The following is a 21,659-nucleotide window of genomic DNA, read 5'->3' on the forward strand; positions in this document are numbered from 1 at the left end:
AAATCAATGTTTGTAAATTTTAGTTTAATATGCATATAATATAATCAGATGAAATCATATCAATGATTCTAAAGTTCATAGGCACAATCAACACTAACCTTAGAGTCATGAAGATCTCTATCTCTAGCTATTCTTTTATAATTATAAAGAGTTGACAAGACTAAAATTAATGTCTATGAATAAGTACTGTTTATATATATATATAAACATGAACTTCTATTATTCAAGTAATTAAGTAAATAAGATCATGTTGATTAACTATAATTGAGAATCCATTTGAATGGAAAGAAACCTTTTTATGCATATTATGGCCCATTTTCCCAATCCATTCAAAGCATTGCCAACTAATGTAAGGGGCCACCTTCCTGGTTCTTTCTCTATAAAACCTCTGCACTCTCACTCTCTTATACATCAAATTAACAACAACAAGAAGACTAGAATTGATCCAATTCCTCATGACCATGAAGGTGATCATATATATATATATATATATATCTATTAATTATTCATTCATGTGATATTCCAATGCTCTCTAACTTAGTTTTTTTTTTATGGTTTCATATCTAGTTATTCAATTGGATGCATAGGAAGCTTCTTCACCCTAATGTTGTTTACTCTAGAGTTCCTCAAAAGCAACAACCAGGTTCCTCATCCTTTATTCTTGTTTTATTATCTATAAATTAATTTTCTAAATTACTTCTTGATCATGATTTCATGTGTGTGTGTGTATATATATATAATTTTTATTATTAATGGAATTCAGATGTTCTGAATGATGTGAAAGAGAGTGAAGCTGATGAAGCTGTGTTACTTAGCAATGTTCTTGATGGAATCCTCGCTATTGGTATGTATTAAATTTCAGATACATTAAAATGTCATTACTTTAATTTTATGTGTCCATATTATATTATATATATATATATTATAATAGTTAATATTCTCTATTTTTAACAGGCACACTGGGCATTGATAGTAACTATAATTCTTTCACTCAATTTGAATACAATAAAAAAGATAAACAAGATCAAGAACAAGAACAAGAAGTTAAAGAGTTAGTGCTTCCAATTGTTGCAACTAAACATGCAACAAAATTGAAGGAGAATGAGAAGAAAAGGAATGCTGAAATGGTGGTGATATTTGAGTTGAAGAATAATAATGACCAAAATTCTCACAAAGAACACATAACCGAGCCATTGTTGAAAGAGGATAAGGAGAAGAAGGAGAGTAAGAGAATTACGCTTGCCGATCTCTTTGCTGCAGCCGATGATCTTCGTGTAGAGAAAGGATCACTTAATTCGAAGGAAAAGTCGGCGAAAACTAAGTGCATAGCAAGCAAATGGAAGCATAATAAGAAGGTTGAACATGAAAAGAGAAAAGAGAAACCAATGCAGAAGATCAATACTACTACTAGCTCAACTAAACAAGTTCAAAAAGGTATAATTTTCACATAAATATATAAAATAATAAAATATAATTTAGAGTTTTTTTTTTTGACATATATCAGAGATATATAAATATTAATTTTATTATTTGTTATTTTTTAGCTTATTACTAAGGTTTTGAAGAAGAAAGTGCACCCTGAGATGGGGGTTGGTGGAGCAATGAAAGAGATGGAAAAGATTAGTCTTGTTGAGGAAAGGTCAATGAATACTTTAGGTAATTTTTTTCTTCTAAATAATATTAATTATGTTGATAAAATAATATAAATATGTTTGTTTATTTTTAATGAGCAGGATAAGCAAGAGAGATTGAACTAATTATTTATGTGGAGAGGAAGGAACAAGTTTGGGAAATAAATATCTCCCATGATGTAATATGTTGGAATGGTTTCTCTTCAATTTCATGGTTTAGTCAATGGTCAAATTTTTATGGTATTTTTTATTTATTTATTTTTATTTTATATATTTTGTGTTTGTGTAGTAGTTCTGGTTTGTTTTATATGGATGTTATTATTCTGAAATTTCAGTTATTTATTTGTAAATTTCTGTGAAGGATTCAACCAAATTTGGTGCTTAGATTGAGTTTGAATCACAATGCATGTTAACATCAATATTAATTTAGTGTAATATATCCATTGAGCTCACAAAATTAACATTTTTTATAATTACATTTTTTTTAAAAAAAATTTTATTATGATCTAAAAAGCTATATTATATGTATGATTTGTTGGCTTTTATTTATTTATCTAAAATTTCAATATATATTTATATGTATATATATATATATTCTATAATTAGCTATGGCCTTGGTTCAGTTTGGACCTTTGAAAAACCTAATTTTTACAAGGATATCTATGAAAGTTATTTTTTTTAATTTATTTTGAAATAAAAAAATTATTCATTTTTTTCGTTGAAAATTAAAAGTTTCATGTAAGGCACATGCAAAAAAGTTTCATGTCGTCATTTAAAAATCAAAAGTCACTTTTGTCATTGAAAATTAGCCATTTTTAGGAAAGCATATTGAAAAGTAAGGTTGATCTAGAAATTCTAATTTGACCAAATTTAATAATAAAAATAAATAAATAAATAAAATGAGAGCCACAAACTCATAGAAATGTTTTTTTTTATTTAACCAATCATTAATTTTTATTATAAATAATTAAATTCCCATAAATTAAAGTTAAAATAAAAAAATGGCAAACCCGAACTAAATAAGTTGTTTTAGGCCGGGCTTTCGGGCTGATCATAGGCCCATTAATAAATTAAATGGCTAGTCATATAAAATAAATAACTACTTTTACTTGTTTCATCATATTTGTGGGAGCCACCCACCCTTGACCAATTCACTTTTCTAACTTTGGTTAGGTAAGGGGTTGGTGGGGTAATATTATTATTATTATTATTATTATTATTATTATTAGTCATTATTATCTTTGAAAATGTCAGTTAAAATAATATTAAATACTTTATTTAACAATACATTTTTAAAAAAAATTGAATATTTGTTGATAATCTCAATACTATTTTATCTTTAATTTTCAAAATATATATATATATAATTAATACTGCTGCAATCAGAAATATTTGGTATTTCATTCCTCTTGCAACTCAAATTATTTTAAAAAAATCAAAAATATAAATAAATAACTCATCATTTCTTTTATTAGTCAAAATATTTTTTTTTTATTATTTATAATTTATGTTATTTAGTATTTGGTCCTCTCATCCATCTTCTTACAATGGATGAGATTCTCAACGATTTCCAAAGCTATATGTCACAATAAAGACTTTCACATTTTATAAATAAATAAATAAATAAATATGTATGTAAATAGATAGAAATTTGAGGTTGATAATAAATTTGTTTATTAAAAATTATAAATATTGAAAATATATATATATATATATATATTTTGTACTTTTGGGGTACTTAAAGGGTATAATTTTTATTTTTTTTTATTTTTTTAAAAAAAAGAGGGGTATATTGGTGAATAAATAAGGCATGGCAGTCAAACATAACAATAGATCTCATCTTGTGAAAAGTGCCATCTTTGAGAGAAGCCCCAAACTCGGTGGCGGAGCGTTCTCTTCCCAAAAGTAGGTAAATTTCTTGCTGTTTAACCCTAATTTCATGGTGATTTTGTGATCTGAGATTGATGTTTTGGATGATTGAAAGACAGGGATGGCCAGCGAGAAGAAAATCTTTCACTTTGATGAGGTTTCCAAGCACAACCAGACCAAAGATTGCTGGCTCATCATCTCCGGAAAGGTCCTTCCTTTAACCTTTATATGTGAAAAAGTTGTTGTCTTTTGTGGGGGGGAGTTTTGATCTGGATCTTGGGGGTGTGGGATTTACTGTTTTGCTTTTGATTTGGTTGGCTTTGTGTGTCTTCTTGTTTGATTCTTGATTATTGAAGTTTGTTCTGTGTTGCAGTTGTTTTGTTGTTCTGATTTTTGTCTCCTCAGTTACGTTTTTATGTATTTGTTTGTGAAAAAGTTGATTTGGCATGGATCTTGAGGGTTGGATTTGCTTTCTTATTGGTTTGATTTCATCTGTTGTTCTGTTGTTTAGTAGATTGTTTTTTTTTTTTGGTCCCAATATAATATTGATTTTGTTGTTCTGCTCTTTCCTGAGTCCATCTCTATATCTTCCGTTGTTTCATTGAGAGTATTTCTTATTTTTGTTGTTCAATGTTACTTTACTTTGTTAATCTGCTCAATTTGTGTGTGTGTGTGTGTGTGTGTTCTGTTCTAGTTTTAAATATTGGTCTTTGAGAAGCTTATTATGATAAATTGAGATTTATAAGTGTTATAATTTCCTTTTGAGAAGAAGTGCAAACAAGGTAAAATTATTGGATGTGAAGATTAAAAGAATGAAATATGAAAAGAAAGAGGAGTATATAATCAGCTTTATCTGAGAGTATTGATGACTTGGTTTGGAGAATCCAATTCTCCTCATCTTTGTCATCCAAAATTGTTCAAGTTAGTTGTTCATTAGAATAAAGTGGCTTTTGAAGTTCTTTGGTCTTTGATTAAACTTGATGGTTTTTTAATGTTCCATTCTTTTCCTGTGCTTCCAATACTTCATTTTCTTTTTATCTGGTAAACATTGTGCAGTATAAAAACATACAATGTTCACTTTTGTTTCAATGTGCTGGTTTTCTTCCAAACCTGAAGTTACATTTGTGATTTTTTAGCATGGCTTTTTTATCAAGATATTGTTTGTATAGATTACGTCCGTTTAAATGCAGTCTGATGATGGTAGCATGAAGGAGTTAGTAGATGCAAGTTGATTAAATTAGAAATTATCCTCTTAAAATGAGCTTATGATTTAAAAGAATTCCATGGTTGGAGTTTAAGAAATCAAGCAATGGTTATCAAGCTTAAAGTGGATGATAATGTTTATCCGTGTATGCTGTGGAAAAATATGTATAATTAATGCCACAGATAGGGGGCGCTAATTTTAAACTAATTAATATTGTTTTTGTTTTAAAGACCATAAGGAAAGACCTTATCGTTAAGATAAGTCATTGATATGGATATATATATGTCTTATGGATTTAATCATTTTGATTGCATGCAATTATCTTGTTCAGGTGTATGATGTTACTCCTTTCATGGATGATCATCCTGGCGGTGATGAGGTTTTGCTTGCAGCCACCGGTAAAATACTTACTGGCTTTTAATTTACATGCATGATTATTTTCACATTACTTAAAGTTCTGAATGTTATTATTTTGCAGGAAAGGATGCAACCAATGACTTCGAGGATGTAGGCCACAGTGACTCCGCGAGGGACATGATGCACAAGTACTACATTGGTGAAATCGACGCAGCTACAGTTCCAAAGAAGCGCGCCTACGTTCCACCACAACAAGCGGCATACAACCCCGATAAGACCTCTGAGTTTGTGATCAAGATATTGCAATTCCTTGTGCCGATCATGATTTTAGGCTTGGCCTTTGCGGTTCGGCACTTTACTAAGGTAGAGTAGCTGCATTTTGTTCTTTAAAAAGCTAAGAAAGTCGAAAATCATATCTGTGAACCAACAATGTTTGGTTTGTAGAACAGTTGGTATTACTTCGTTGTTATGCTTTGTTAAGATGCTATAAATGACTTATCTCTTGAAACTCTTATTTTTCTTTGGTATTGTGTTGCAACAAAGCTTAAATTATTCAGCATATGCTTGAGGGCATTACGGTAGTTCATATGATAAATATTATTCTCTCTTTAGTAGTTTGGGGTAAATGCTTCGAGTGGGTATTGTAGTATGTTCAATTTTCACTTTGAGCATCAAACTTCAATTATCTAACTTCATGGTTTTATTGGGATCACATCAACAATGATGTTAATGTGACCATTTATTTATACAAATCAATGATATCCTAGTATACATAATAAAGTGGGGGTGCTGACATCATTGATAATGTGGCATGTATGCGTCAACGGATGACACCTATAAATTGTTGTGACAAGATAATTTTGGAAATATCGTCATCAAATTTCTCTCAACCGAAATGATATAAATTGAAGTTTGATACTTATAGTGTAAATTAACCATTATCCAATAAGCACTCAAGATATTTACTCCAGTAGTTTGTTATGTCATATATATATATATATATATATATGGGAAAACATTATCTAGGGATGTTTTTAAATCTAAGTCGTTGGATCATCATCCGATGGTTGATTGATTATATAAACATTGTACACCTTTTTACTGTTCATGATCACTGTACGACACTGTAGAACGCGGTTTCTACTGTTCATAATGATAAGAGCCGTCAGATTTTCATCCGATGGCTACTATGGACATCCCTAGATTTGAAATCTAGAGACGTCCCTAGATGGTGGGTTCTCTATATGTATATATATATATATGTACACATAGCCACTAGCTAGTTCTGTTTTGGCAGAGGAATAGGGGGAGTGGATTAAGGCCTGGAATCCATGAAATAGATTTATACACCTTTTGATTAGAATGAGAACCAATTAATCAAACATTAAAATAGATTATAGAGCTTGGTTTTAGCATTGCTTTAAAAAAACCATGTTTGGTGTATTTTACTTTTTTATTAAAAAAAGTGTTTGATGACACAATTGAATGTTGTAGTGAAGAGCTTGGTTTTATCGTTGCTTAAAATTTAAGAAAAAAATAGCAACTATTCAATGGAAAAAGAACTTATATTATTAAATAAGAAATTATGTACTGAAGTAATAAAAAATTTATAAAAACATTAAATTTTTTTTCTTCAAATCTACTTTATATATATTTAATTTACTTCAATAAATATAAATAAATCACGTTTTATTGTATTTTTTATTAAAACTATGAGACATTAAATTATATTTAATTATATTTATATTTTAAATAAATATTTTTATTTTTTAAATAGTAGAAATATTTTTTCAATATTATCTGAAAAGTGTTTTTTGTTTTCGATAAATCAATCAATATTATAAATTTACTAATCGATATGAAGCATACTTGTAAGTTAAAATATTGGAAAAAATTAAAACTTTACTGGCATAAAGTCATAATTAGAATACTATATATGCTTATTTGGTTCGCAATAATAATATATTATCATTCTAATAGGATCATCATATATAGTAGTAAAGTAGGGAATTTTAATTATTATTATTATCAAGTTCTTTAGTAATTTTTTAAGGCTAATAATCATACATTACCATCAAGGCCTACTTAAGGGTATGGCCAATAAAGCAATTGTTTTAGGCTCCAATATTTTTTAAAGCCTTATCTTTAGATTTTTTTTAATAATAATTTTAAAAACTTAAAATTTTTAAGGACTCCCAATAATTATCCTAATACAAAAAAATTAATTTAATATTTAGCTAATGTTATATAATCTTATTTAACTTTTAAAATTTAAAATAACATAGTAAGATATTAAATATTTTTATTTTGATACTTAATCAATCTCATATCTTTTTTAACAAACTTTTCTCATGCATTTATTTATATGAAATTAATATAATATTTATTTTTTTTATTGTAAATAAGAGTTTTCGTAATTTTTATATTGTTATATTTTTACTTTTATGAGTTTTGCTATATCTTCATCATGAATTTAGTAAAAAAAGACAAACACGTATTTATTAAAATAAATTTTAATATGTATTAAATTAATTAGAGGGTTTATTTTAAAATTCTGTTTTAAGTCTCTAGTTACCTTGCCGCCTTTGATTACCATTAATATTATCACTACTATTAATCCATGAGATTTAAATATTAAGGGAACTGAATTTTTTATATTTTTAAATAAAGAAAAAGAAAGAAGAGATGTTTGGCATGTCAGAGAAATTAAGGAACCTGGGTGTAATTTTAGGAAATAATACAATTTTTAATAAAATTTAAATTATTAATTAATTTTAACAGTTAAAATATATTATTAGATTATTATTTTTACTAAATCTGTTTTGACCGTCAGTTACTTTATACCTGATAATTCTTTTTAATATATTTTAGGTAATTTATCTATTTCTTAGAAATAAATAAATTTTGCCTTTGATGATTTTGTTTTATTAATTGGTCATTATTTTCTGAGTAATGGAGAAACTATAAATTATAAACAACTTGGCAATGAATCAAATAATCAATATAATAAATTTTTTAAATGCAGAGTTTTAAATCATTGTCCTTCTCACCTGCCCTCCTCACCCAAGTATTTATGTTTCTTTAATGGAGGTACAATGATGAGCTTAGAGTTTGAGTTGGGCATTATCAAGAATTTTTCAAATGATGGTTTAGTATTTTCTGTTATAATAATTTTAATATTATAAATTTTTAATATGACATCTTTTCATGTGATATGGTGGTTACCGGTTATAGTGTTAATAAACACCATTTCATGTAAATAGGAAGTTAAAAAAGTAGTTATGTTGCATCTTTTTGTGTAATAAAAAAAGGTGTAAATATCAAAATAGTCCTTTTATTTTGTGTTTTTCACCTTTTTAGTCTTTATAATATAAAATCCACTCTTTTGGTCCTCGTATTTGCACATTTTTGTCTTTGTAAAATCCGCCTTTTTAGTTCTCGTATTTACACATTTTCATCTTTTTTGGTCCCTCTAATTCATTAGTTGGAAGGACCAAAAGGGTAGATCTATCAATTAGATGGATCAAAAAGACAAAAATGTGAAAATACGAGGGCCAAAAAGACGGATTTTATATTAGAGGAACTAAAATGGTGAAAAACACAAAATAGAGGGACCATTTTGACATTTTGACTAATAAAAAAATTATATATAATTAAAAGACGCCCTTTTGTGTAATAAAAAGAGTTAAATAGTTATATTGTAGTTTTTCATATTTTAAGGGGTAGTTAGAACTTCAAAATCTGAATTTTAAATAAGAACACGTAAGTGTTGCATGAAAAATATATAAATAATAGAATATTTGGAAGATTTCTCTCTAAGTGCAACAACAAATAATTCTTCATTCTCTAAGACTTACTTTGTTTTGTGTGCAACATAGCATAGAGATTCTTTGTATCCTAAAAGCTTAGTATTCACTTTTGACACACAAAATAAAGGGTTAATTCTCTCTTAGGAGAGTGTTTCACGCCTAAAATTTAAAATGAGCATTTTTTGTTCTTCTTTGTTAAGTGCTCTTGAGATTCCTCCAAAAGTTCCAATTATTCTAACATTTTCACTCTCAATATACGTTATCACCGAAATTGATTAAAAAAATTCATTAAATCTTGCTTTTTAATTCTGTAAATTTATTTATTTATTTTTAAGAGTGACCTATAGTTTAATGGTAAATAAATAAAGAAATAAATTAGGTTAAGTTGTTAGTTGATTAAGTGAATTAGAATAAAGGTATTTTGAACATCAAGTTGCAAAGTTAGCTAATAATGAATATGAACTTAAATTACTTTTTAAAATTTATTTAAACTTTTTTCCATACTCCATATATTCATTAGGCATATAGGAATTCACTTTGTTATTAATATATTTTCCTATGGAAAAACTATATATAAACACACACACACAAGCATACAAAATTTTTCAAAAGGCTCTCTCAATAATATGTCACCTCTAATAAATTATATATATCCATCCACACAAAAAGGGTTCCAAATGTTTTGAATTTCTCTTTTTTAATAAATTAGTATATTATGCATTTTATTAAAAAAAAATTACAGAATCCTATGGACTAAACCAGAGGATCTGTTTGAATTTATTTGGATTTTTTTTTCAAGTTATTTGTAAATTCTGTATTTGATTACAACATGTAAAATGGTTGGAAAAAAAAATTTATGGAAAAAAAATAGTTGTTTGATTAACATTATTTTATGGCTAGAAAATCTAGAATAGCCCCTCAATTTATTTTTTTTAAATAACCCCTTAGTTTTCTATGGAAAAGTTTTCTTTGGGTTAGAAGAGGAAAACTTTTCCACAAATTTGAGAAAAAAAGTGGTCATGTGACCAGCTGTATGGAAAAATTTTCAATAAAAAATTTTTGCAATCAAATACCCATTTAATTAGAAAATCTTTGATGGAAAAACTTTTCATTGAAAAAATAGCAAATCAAACACAGGATAGAAAATCCTTAAAATGCTTAATAAAGTAATTAACCAATCAAATCCCAATAGCTAACTAAATTCATGATTTATTCAATCAAATAAAAAATAACTGAACATGCAACAATTAAATATCTCCTAATCTTATCTTAATGCTAAATAAAAATTAAAATGTTTATCTAAATAAATTATGTTTACCCTTGGATGTAGATTCAATGAAACTTGTTTATTTTTTTTTTTTTAAAATTTCAAATTTATAAGCCTTGACATTACACATACAAATTTGCATTTGTTTGATAGATATAAATTATCATGCGTATATCATGCTGAACACCAATAAATATTTAGGAATAAAAATATATATAATAAGTTTTTTTTTATTTTAGGCTCTTATAATATATATATATATATATATAGTAAAAGGCAAAGATATTCAATTAAATAAATTATGCACACCAAAGATGAAAATGAAATGTTCTACTATATATAATTTATCCACTGATTCCTTTACAAGGAAGAAAAGCATACAATTTATCTATCAATAAATCTATGAATTAACGTTAATATAACAAGGCTACATTAATAAACAAAGAAAAAAACCAATAAAATTCATTAAACATAAGAAATAAAATAAGTAAAATGAACACGAGCTTAACATACAAATTTTAATAATTAAGAAAATCCATTTAATTTCTTTCCATGCATTTCAAGTCTAACCGTGACCTCAACAACTCACTAAGATGGGGGAGACAGATTCATTAAGATCTCAATAAACAATAATAGAGTCAAATGATAATCTCTAGCTTGTTAATTAGTTCGTGCAAAGGCACTTTAATTGGCAGAATTTGACATCAAGTCTGGCTGACGTGGCAACTTTTGTGACGTGACATAAATGATGACATTAGAAGCATGGTGACATTGCAAGGAGATCTTGGTGGAGCTATTTTCAGTATGTGTTACAACTTGAAGGCAAGATCATATCAAGATCATATTTAGAGAGATTTGATTGCAGACTAAATATAGATGGAGCTTAATTGAAGAAATACTTATGCTAGCTGCCGGTAGTCGAGATCTGAAGATCTGATTGCATTAACTCGGACTAAGCATGACCGGGAGGTTGATGGGTCTTGAGGTCGCTTCGCAACGGAACCAGAACTCAGTCAAGTCAGCAGTCAGGGCCATGTTGCAAGTTGTATTACAACAGGAGTTGCAACAGCTAATTTTGGAAGGTTATAAAGTTAGTAGCCACGGAGATTCAAAATAGCTATGGGTTATTTTTGGGCCGTTGAGGCATCTATATAAGCTATCTAGCTCTAAGATTAGGTGCGACACTTCAGGAGGGGAGTGTGTGGGTACTAGACAATCTAGAGATAGTAGTGATCTTTATTTTTATTTGTGAGAGTGAGTGACAAAGTGTTTGTACTCATGTATTTTCACCTCTTTTAGTGGATTGTTTATCTCCTAGCTTGGCCCCCCAGACGTAGGCGAGTTGACGCCTAATTAGGTTATCAATCTTGTGTGTCTTCTTTTTGTTTGGTTCGTGTGAAATTTCTATAAGCGTTTGAGTGTTCTCTAAACCCACTGTTAGTTCCGCCGATGTGGTTTGTGGTTTAGAGAACACTCAAACACTCATAGAAAACTCACACAAACCAAACAAAAAGAAGACACATGATTGGTAATCCAGTTCGGCTTCCACTCGCCTACATCTGGGAGGCCAAGTTCAAAGATCAACAATCCACTAAAAATGTGAAAATAATTTAGTACAAACACTTGTCACTCACGGTCACAAATAAAGATCACTACCCTCCCTAGATTGTCTAGTGCACACTCACTCTTCTCCTGAAGAGTTATACCCAATCTCAGAGCAAGGTAGCTTATATAGACGTCTCAACGTCGCAAATATAGTCCATACCTCTTTTAGAATCTCCGCAGCTACTAATTTTAAAACCTTCTAAAATTAGCTGGTGCAACTCCTATTGTAACATGAATTGCAACATGACCCTGACTGCTGACTTGACTAAGTTCTGGTTACGTTCCAAATGACCTCAAGACCCACCAACCTCCTGGTCATGCTTAGTCCGAGTCGATGTAGCCAGATCTCTCGATCCTGACTACCGGCAACTACCCTACCTCCTCAGTTCCTCACCACGCAGTCCCCTTGCAAGGGGTGCACGTTTTTATGCGTTTTCATGAAACTTACCAAACTTGATCTTCAATTCACCCAAGTTTGGCCTTCAAACCTTCCCAAAAAAGATTTTCAATTAATCAACCCAATCATGCCAACAATAAGCATGTCTTCAATCATACACTTAATAGTCTTCAATCATACTTATGAAGGTTTTTTCAAATCATACCTTCAATAGCCTTTATTCATACCATTAATAAATATTTCTTCAATTAAGCTCCATCCATATTTAGTCTCCAATCAAATCTTCCTAAATATGGTCTTGATATGATCTTGTCTTGAAGTTGTAACGCATTCCAAAAATAACTTCACCAAGATCTTCAAGATATTTACCTCCAAGCCAAGACTCCTTGCCATGTCACCGTGTCTTGCCATGTCATCAATTATGCCACATCACAAAGGTTGTCATGTTATTTTGACTTGGTGTCAAATCATGCCAATTATAATGCAATTGCACTAACATTCACAAACCACACCAGCGGAACTAACAAGTTCTACTAGCTTCTCTTCATTTAAAAAATCAATCATAAATATCATCATTCATTTATTCATTCATCAGTATAGATAAGAGCCAATAGCCAATATAATCCTACTACAAGTGTGTACTCCAGCCAAGCCATGGCTGCTTCTTATTTTCTTACTTCTTTATTAATTTCTTGTATGTTTATTGGTTTCTAATTGCATGCAATGCAAGCTTTGAACTGAAGAGGGGTTGGGGTTTAGAATGAAACTCATACATAGAGATCACTTATCTCTTTCCCCACATTACCAACCATCTGCCACCTCCGAAGATCGAATATGGGCTATGATTGACCGTTTTATGTCTCGTGCTCATTACATCTCATCCATCATCTCCGGCACTAGTTATAGTACTGAATCTATTGATAGTTCTAATGGCTATAGCAGTTACAGCGGCTGCGGTGGTGGTCATGGGAGTGTATATGCTAGCATTGCTTCTTCACTATTATCAGCAGCAACAACATTAATGTACACTCAAAAGTGATCCCCAACAATGCCGACTACCTAAACGAGTTAGAGATCGGCACACCACCAGTCAAGATCATGGGCATAACCGACACCGACTATGCCATGATATGGACCCAATGCTAGCAATGTTGTCACTGCTACAATCAAGCAGATCCTATCTTCGATCCTGGCCAATCATCCACATCTGCCATGCAAGCGCCTCCGAGATCTACAACGACGTCAACCAATGAGAGTACCTGGAAATATACACCGAAAATTCTGTAACTCTTGGCAAACTTGGCAGGGACACGTTCACTTTCTCTTCAGATCACTCTTCCACCATCTCCGGTATTGCTTTCGGCTGCTCTACCGACAGCGAGGGGTTATTCCAGAAGAATGTATATGGGATAATTGGCCTTAGAGCTGGAGGTGTGTCACTAGTGTGGCAGTTGGAACTCTTCCATCCGCAAAAAGTACTCTTATTGTTTGGTTTCATACACAGAAAAGAACACCACTTCAACTCTTTACTTGGGCGATAATGCAACTGCCACTACTGCCGGTCCCGGCCTAGTTACAATTCCCATGGTTCTCCCTCTTGATATTTTCTACATGATCTCGTTAGAGTCCGTCTTTATACACATAATTATTGTAAAATATAGGACCGAATAGAGCAGTACAGTAGTAAAATAAATAAAAATAATACTGAAAAATAAAGGACACAAAGATGTTACGTGGAAAACTCCTAAATAATTAGGGTAAAAAACCACGGACAAAGATAGAAGAATTTACTAAGTGGAAAAATTCCAAGAATTACAAACTCTCTAATAACAAGGAGAAAACCAGAACTCTCTCTTATAATAGAAGAATGGACTAACTCTAAAAATTTTTTTTTTTTCCACACTTTTCTTCTTTCTAATTTCCTCTCACTCTCACTTGTTTCTTCAATTGATTCTTTACTCAAGCTGTGTTTGAATGAGAAGCTCATCTTCTCTGTTTATAGAGAGGAACCAACCCACAAATCCACACAAAACCAAAAGCTTCATGTTGATGCTTTAATGAGCCCTTGGTTTATAATCCATGGATTAAGAGGCCATTAATTTTGGGTTAATTGATTTGGAGTTGGTTTTGGGCCATTGATTTTGGGCCAACAATAAATAGTCGACTCTAGCACGGCACTCACCTACATATCAATTAGCGTATGAAGCAGATTAATGGAGAACTTGACCAGCATGGTAAATCTTACCAAAGTTGTTGATTCTCAGAATCAATTGCCACATTGTTTCTCACATTCTGTCAAAGCTCCTCCCTATCTTTTTCCGAACATTACTTTCAATTTCATTAGGACGCTGACGCATGATAATTCATGTCTTTTTTTCACTTGTCTGGGAGTGTTAGAAAGTTTTTTTTTTTTGGGTTCTTTTTACATGTTTATTTAGAAATTTAAGAAATATTAAATAAACTTCTATCAATAATTTTTAATAAAATCATGTATATTTGTTATTAAATCTATAAAAATATTAAATTATATACAATTAATGATATGAATTCACTGAACAATGTGAAGCTTGTCATAGAGCAGAAAGTTCAAAAACTCTACTGACATTGAGTCATGATTGGAAAATAATATAAACTGAATTTTCAATTTGAAATTTTTTGATATCTAGATTGGTTTAAGCCTAAACAAGATTTAAGTTCATAGGGATTATTAGGAGATAAATTATTTTCTTAAAGATTAATACCTACTTTGCACTAATTAAATCCCAATTAAAACAAAAAAAAAGAAGATCGCCTATGAAATTTTCATGCATGATAGATATTTATATATATATATATATATATATATTATAAAGGCAATGAATATGATAAATCTCTCTCATGTTTTTTTTTTTTCCTAGGACAGACATGTATGATAGTGTAATAAATTGGTCCGACATCATCCACTGCATAATGCAATGGTTGTTAATCTCTATATTTTACTTAAAATTCATATAATGATGTCTTAAAAAATTTTCTTACAAAAGAACGCTCTATCCATATCTCTCATTTAAAGCTATTAATTAAAAATAAATTAGAGATAATTGTCTTTAAAGTACTAAATTTTGGAATAAATCCAACAAAAAAAATATTTTTTTTTCCCAATTTAACCCCCGAAATAATATATTTCACACCAACCTCTAGAGTTTATATATATATATATATATATATTGGGTAATAAATTACAACTGAGTCTTTTGAATTCTCACCATAAAATAAATCCTTTATTTAATCAAAGATGAGTGAATTTCTCAAAGTAAAACAAATAAAAATTCAATAAAACCTTCCTCCTTTCCAAGATGGTAACAAGTTCTGATCCAACATACAACACAAGAGACACATTCATAACTCAGTATAACATTTTAAATCAAATAAGATGACACCTTCCCTCCCAACTTCAAGTGAGTTACACATTCCCACCCTTCAATTTCCATGGAAAGGAAAAGAATTATATCTTCTATAATAACATTTGGATGAGAAACAAAGATGCTCAGCTAAATCTTGTCGTGAAGAGTAACGACGAGATCATGGGCGTCGTCGAGCAGTTTCCAAACATCTAGTTGCCCAGTCATGCTGTTGCACTCCCTTAATATCTCATCCATACTGCTGTATCTCTCAATTATCAGTTTTCGCCTTTGTAGGACACTGGCAGCAATGGCGAACAACAGCAGGTCGTCGGTGGGCGGGGCACGTAACCTTATCCTTCCCCACACTGACTTTCCGATCCCTGCTCGGATTGCTGCCTGGTCAGCCCACATTACCTCCCACAAACACAATGTTTGCTCGAAACTCAGCTCCCTTCGGAACATGACCACAACCATCCTGTACACGAAGAAGCAGTCCTCAGCTCGCAGCTTCTCGAGATGTCTGTACAGGTGTGAGTCCTTGTATTTAATTATCTTGGAGACCATGCTCAGCTGTCTGCGGATGCCCACTTCGTCAAGCCTGAAATTGTGCCGGGCTTTCCTCATGAACCCAACGAAGCACCAGAAGGCCTCATGGTCCTCCTCCATCACAGAAATTATTGGTGACAAGAGGTCACTCATCCCTTGGCAGTAACCGATCTCTGGGTCGTAGAGTGCATAGGCTTCTAGTATGGCAACCAGACGGGAAGCATGGTAGATCATGCACGGCTCCAAGTGGTCATAGTCTTCTAGTCCAACAGCCGAAGCAGATTGGTGCGCCTTCTCCTCTGAAACTTCGGCTTGTGTTGGGAAGTATAAGGCCCACTCTGCATTGGCTCGCAGAGCATCTTTACGAATGATCCGTTGCCATGTTGTGAAGTCCTCTGGTGTTCGATTAGATTTTAAGAAATCACCTCTCTTAATTGAAGCTGTTCTAGTGAATTTTGGATCAGTCTCAATGCTCTCTTCTGTTGGCATGTTGTCGTTTTCATCTTCGTCGGAGGATTCGGTGTCAGATGATTCTGTTTCCATTGTAGATGGATCTGACTGAGTGACTCCACTGGTGTTTTCTTCAATGTTACCAGAGTTTGAGGCAGAGACTTCATCCTGCAGCCTTAGGTCTGGATTGCAGTCATCTGGATCATCACCCCAGATGGAGATGGAAGGCCTTGCCCCAAATTCCCCTTCAGAGCCAGGAGATTCAGGGTCTTCGTCGTAGATGGGGCTTTCTGCATTATTAATTTCACCTATTCCCTTTATTTCCTTATAGGACTTGTTACATGGCTTCATAATTTGTCGACATTGTCGTCTCAACTTCTCATACTCTTTCCTGCGTAACAAACACAACATAGGCTATGTTATGCAAAGCTGCATCTGATAATTACTGCTAAAAACATATTTAATTAAGTATCAGGATGATCACTATGGTGACAATCATACTCAAATTTATCTTCTCTGTAATAAGTCGAAGAAAGGAAAAAGAACTTCACCAAATCACTTTGCTCAAAGAAAAAAGTAAAAGAAAAAGAACCGTGCCAAATAACTTTGCTCCAAAAAGAAAGAAAAAGGGAAAGAATGATATTAATCATGGATCCACAATGTCACACACATGTTCATACAGTCATACTATAGGTTTGGTTAACCCAAAGAGTTTTCCTAGTATCCTAGAAAAGAACATTACTAATGGATAAACTAAAATTACTGCTAATAAAAATGTTAAAAGCTGTCAATACCTTTTCTTTCTTTTGGTGGCATTTCTTTTTTCTTCAGAACTGTGCAGGTCATAGCTGCATAATAAGAACATTGGAATCAGGTAAAGGGACTGCTCATCATTGTGTAGCTCCTACTTTATATACTTTAAAAAAGAAAAAACTAAAAAACTGAAAAGATATTGTGTCAGCATATCCAACATGATACTACTACACTACAAAGTGATAACATAATATTTGATTAAAGTAAATGTTCTTCACAAACAGTGGTGATGAGAGTTTGCAAGCTATAAAGATGCAACAGTAACATATTTCACATTGTAATTTTATTCCTCAATCATCCGTGGGAAATTTACTTCAGAAAAATCTTGTTACAAAACATGAAAACCTAATACACAAGTGCATGTAAGAGCATGACTTGATCCATTAGATAGCATATAAAATGAATCCGAGACTCAAATAATTTCCTGAAGTATATAACAGAAAGTGTGCACGTATGTAAAAATAGTTCAGCAAATAATATGTTTAGAAAACTTACACTCCAAGTAGGAAAGGCCAAACCTCCGCCCTGATACTTGGATCAACTCCCTGCATAGAATTTAAAGAGAACTGTCGGATGACCACTTGATCACTATAAGCATATCCGGACAAAATACTGGAATAGAAAGCTTTGCCCACATCGGATCAGACGAATAGCACCAAGCTATTGGATAAGCACTACGTGACAATAAAATGATATTTGAACCTTCTATCTTAAAGTTCACTACCATGTGGCACACATTCAACCATTTCGGAGCAACTCAGTGTGGGCAAGAATTTAACAAAATAGGAGAATTTAATTTAGTACTTACTGCAGAGCGAACTTTTTTAAGAAACTTGACACCTCCATCACGAAGCTTTCCGTCTTGTGAAAACAAAGCGCTCCACTGTCGACGAGAAAGTGCATGTTTCCTTTTCCTTCTGGACCATGGGGATTTAAGGCTACCTCTGCAAACAATGAAGTTGCAACAGACCAAAGTTAAAATATAAAATAGAAAGAATGGGCAATCAAAAAAACCAATCAGTATAAAAATACTTGATCCACAAAACACTACCTGCATGAGCAGAACAACAAAATTGGCAAAGAAAACAGCGAAAAAAATATAAAGAGAACAATTACAGTATGATCCAATATAGAAAGAAATCGGAATAGAGAAGTACGTGGCAATTTTCCAAAAGAAAGAAGCAGAAAAAAAAAAGACTCAAATTGAACATATTTGTATCATGATCAAACAGCTGATTTTTTATTTCTACACAAGTTTAGAAAATAGAAAGCTCTTAATACAATACTGCCCATTTGGATCCACTTTCTAGCACTAAAGGAACAACCCTAACACAAGCATAGGATGCATCAAAAGCTATAGTGCCGAGCATTTGAAATTTCATCCATTTAACTTTAATCCAGTGAAGGATCACACGTGAAATACTCTAACTGCAATTTCTATAGAAATTTGCCAAAGAGATGTTCATGAGTCATTGAACTAAATTTACTCCCAAGAGGAAAATTTTCATGGCATAGAAGATGATTTAGGAGGAAAAACTTCAAAAACGGATGCATCTCACATTGCAAGGAATTAACACCAAGCATCCAAGTTTGTGAGTGGGAATTCTTAAAATACTAGAATTCAAACATCCATGCTAGCAATGCATAGATCTCTAAAACTGCAAGTTATGGAAAGAAACAAAAGAAAAGGAGCTCCAAAAACTCAAGCAGAGCATCAAATGCGAAAAAAAAAAAGTCCAATCTTTGCAACGTTCAAGACCCAAAGATTTAAAATTGGTTTCATCTTCCCTTATCTAAGTTCAATTGCAGCAATTTCAAAGGGAAAGCAGGACTCACCGATCCGGATGCGGGATGTGTGGAGTGGAAGAGGGCAAGGAAGAGGAGTTAGAGGACGCGATGATGAGGATCGATCTCAGATGAATCCAAGAAGACGAAGCGGAAGACGATGAGGGCGACGGAGAGGCGGACGACGACGACGAAGTATGCGATCGTCTCAGCGCTTTCATTTACTAATTACTACTACTCCTACAACAACAACAACCAGGTGGCGGCGATGGCGGAGATGATTGACTACCAAGGAAAAGAGATAAGCACGACGGCCATGGCCGTGCCGCCGACGAGCAGCAAAAAGCCGCCGCCTGAACTCCAGATCACAGCTCCTCGCTGCTCCACCTCCTTGGCAGACCTCAACACCATCGATCGCAAGCTCTTTCCTTCTGTGATTCTCCACCATCAACCTCCTCCTCCTCCGCTATCTCTCGGTGGAGCACGAAGAGGAAAAGATCGAAGAAAAAGCGATTGAAAGCACGCGGGTTTGGACCGAGAGAGGGAGTGAGGAGGAGTGGGCACTGGATCTCAAGTTGGGATTGGATTGAATTGTGGGATTGGAATTGGAAAGACATGTGATTCAGTGATTGGGGAAAGAGTTTTTTTCACATATGCCCCTCAAAAAATATATAATATTTTAATATTTTTTTTCTATATATATATGTATATGTATCCTCTGAAATTTATAATTTATATATATATACTTTTATTTTAACTAATTTATATAAATTAAGAAATAAGTTAAAGTTAATTAATAAACTAAAATTTATAAATAAAAAAAAACTATAATGTTAACTTTCAAAGATGACATTTTTATTTAAAATGTGGTTTAATAAAATGTGTAGTTTTATATGATTCATAAATTAAAAATAAAAATAAAAAAGATCAGAGTATTTTTTGTAACATACGTGAATAAGCCACCGCATGCACATTATTATTAAGACTCAATCAAAAAAATCAAATCAAATTCTCGATCTCCTGCATAACAGTCAAGTGTTTTAACTACTCTTCTTCTATTGTGACTGTGGTTATTTATGAAGTAAAAAAAAATTTATAGATAATTGGAAAATTTTCAAAAAAATTTCAAAAAACTCTATATATATATATATATATTTGGGAGTTTATATTGCTTTAGTAGACTATTGGTGATTATATTGAATAATTAAATTATTATTTATAAATTATTTTTTTATAATTTTTTACATTCATATCCGTAATAGGATATTTCTATGTATGCTTTGTAAAAAATTAAAAGTATATATATACATTATACACCCTAGCAAAGATTCTACTTTTATATTAATTCATGCAATAATATTTTATAATTTGTTCACTTACATATTTTAAAATTTCTACTGTTAGTTATCTTCGTTGGATGTATAGAACTATACATATTGTTATAACTCAAAATATTTAAAAAAAAAAACTCATTTGAAAATAAAAATATATTATATATAATAATTAATTAATTAACTAATTAATTAATTAGACGCAAATATGTGCATATATACAATAACCAAAACTAATACCGGGTTGTGAATATGTAATATTATCTTTTATGGGGTTGGATAAATAACATTGTAGGAATGTATATTAAATAGTTAGATTTTATAGGGGTAAGACTGCAAAAATAAAAGGAATTAATTAATTAATTAATTAATTAAAATAAACGCGGCAAACTGCGTGACCCCACTAGTAGTACTAATTACTAAAGAAACTTAGAAACAAAAGAGAAGAAGTGATCAAAGTGCTGTGCTTTCTCCATGCTTTCTTTGTGGGCCCCTCCCTTTTTTTCCAATTCTTGTTTTTATTTTTATTTTTATTTTTTAATTTCAAATTTTATTTTATATATTATAAACAAAAACTAAAAAAATATTTTTAAACTATATCGAAACACCAACAATTTTTTTATCCATTAGTTTCATGTTTCCTGTAGAACCAGGGTTGTTTGTGTTTTTACTGAAGAGTTCATAAAAGATAAGAACATAAGTATGTTAAGGTACAAATTTTATATCTGTGTACGTCTATACTAAATATTTATTTTGATTTTTAAACTAAAAAAATTTATTAGCTTACAAATAAAAATAAATGTTTCTAATGTAATTTTCTACCAAATATGGTTATAGTTAAATCATTTTGATATTATTTTCAAGGCCTTCACTCATGATTAATGTTTGAAATAGTTGAAATCTTTTTTTATTTTAATTTCATATATTTTTTAATAAATTTTTTTACCCTTTGGCAATAAATGCCATAGAGTTTAGATAAGAAATTGAAATAAATTTGGTAAGCAACCAAATAAAGACCATGATAAATCGAATATAGTACAAAATCAAGGGCGATATTATCAAACACGAATAAATTATATTTATATCGGTGAAAGTTTTCAAACATGATTAAGATATAAAAATTATAATTATAATTTATGTATTAAAACATCTTGATTTATTGATTATTTAATTAATAATCAATAAAGTAAGGGCCTAACAGGTGTCCAAAAT

The 21,659-nt window shown here is 31.2% G+C and overlaps 3 protein-coding genes across 6 annotated transcripts; 2 read left to right on the forward strand and 1 right to left on the reverse strand.

Moving 5' to 3' along the window:
• Nucleotides 1-350: 350 nt before the first annotated feature.
• On the forward strand, nt 351-2,015 carry LOC120272436 (protein TILLER ANGLE CONTROL 1-like). Its single transcript, XM_039279260.1, has 6 exons — nt 351-467; nt 568-643; nt 764-844; nt 955-1,431; nt 1,543-1,656; nt 1,734-2,015. Exons 1-6 carry the CDS (start codon nt 456-458, stop codon nt 1,736-1,738), a joined length of 765 nt encoding a protein of 254 aa, XP_039135194.1. The 5' UTR covers nt 351-455; the 3' UTR covers nt 1,739-2,015.
• A 1,417-nt stretch (nt 2,016-3,432) lies between these two features.
• Nucleotides 3,433-5,620, forward strand: LOC120272648 (cytochrome b5). Of its 4 annotated transcripts, none has more exons than XM_039279520.1 (4): nt 3,433-3,540; nt 3,620-3,708; nt 5,036-5,102; nt 5,183-5,620. In XM_039279520.1, the coding sequence occupies exons 2-4, from the start codon at nt 3,622-3,624 to the stop codon at nt 5,431-5,433; spliced, it is 405 nt and encodes a 134-aa protein (XP_039135454.1). In that variant the 5' UTR covers nt 3,433-3,540; nt 3,620-3,621; the 3' UTR covers nt 5,434-5,620. The 4 variants fall into 4 exon arrangements, with proteins under 4 accessions (XP_039135454.1, XP_039135455.1, XP_039135456.1 ...); XM_039279521.1 differs by having other exon boundaries at nt 3,433-3,536; XM_039279522.1 differs by having other exon boundaries at nt 3,446-3,536; nt 3,616-3,708.
• A 9,812-nt stretch (nt 5,621-15,432) lies between these two features.
• Nucleotides 15,433-19,721, reverse strand: LOC120272099 (GTPase-activating protein GYP7-like). The gene is made up of 5 exons (XM_039278842.1): nt 19,168-19,721; nt 18,140-18,275; nt 17,827-17,876; nt 17,313-17,366; nt 15,433-16,909 (listed from the first exon to the last, which is right to left on the reverse strand). The coding sequence occupies exons 1-5, from the start codon at nt 19,335-19,337 to the stop codon at nt 15,670-15,672; spliced, it is 1,650 nt and encodes a 549-aa protein (XP_039134776.1). The 5' UTR covers nt 19,338-19,721; the 3' UTR covers nt 15,433-15,669.
• Nucleotides 19,722-21,659: the final 1,938 nt, after the last annotated feature.

The sequence above is a fragment of the Dioscorea cayenensis genome, chromosome 11, assembly GCF_009730915.1.
Source record: "Dioscorea cayenensis subsp. rotundata cultivar TDr96_F1 chromosome 11, TDr96_F1_v2_PseudoChromosome.rev07_lg8_w22 25.fasta, whole genome shotgun sequence".
NCBI classification, from domain to species: Eukaryota; Viridiplantae; Streptophyta; class Magnoliopsida; order Dioscoreales; family Dioscoreaceae; genus Dioscorea; species Dioscorea cayenensis.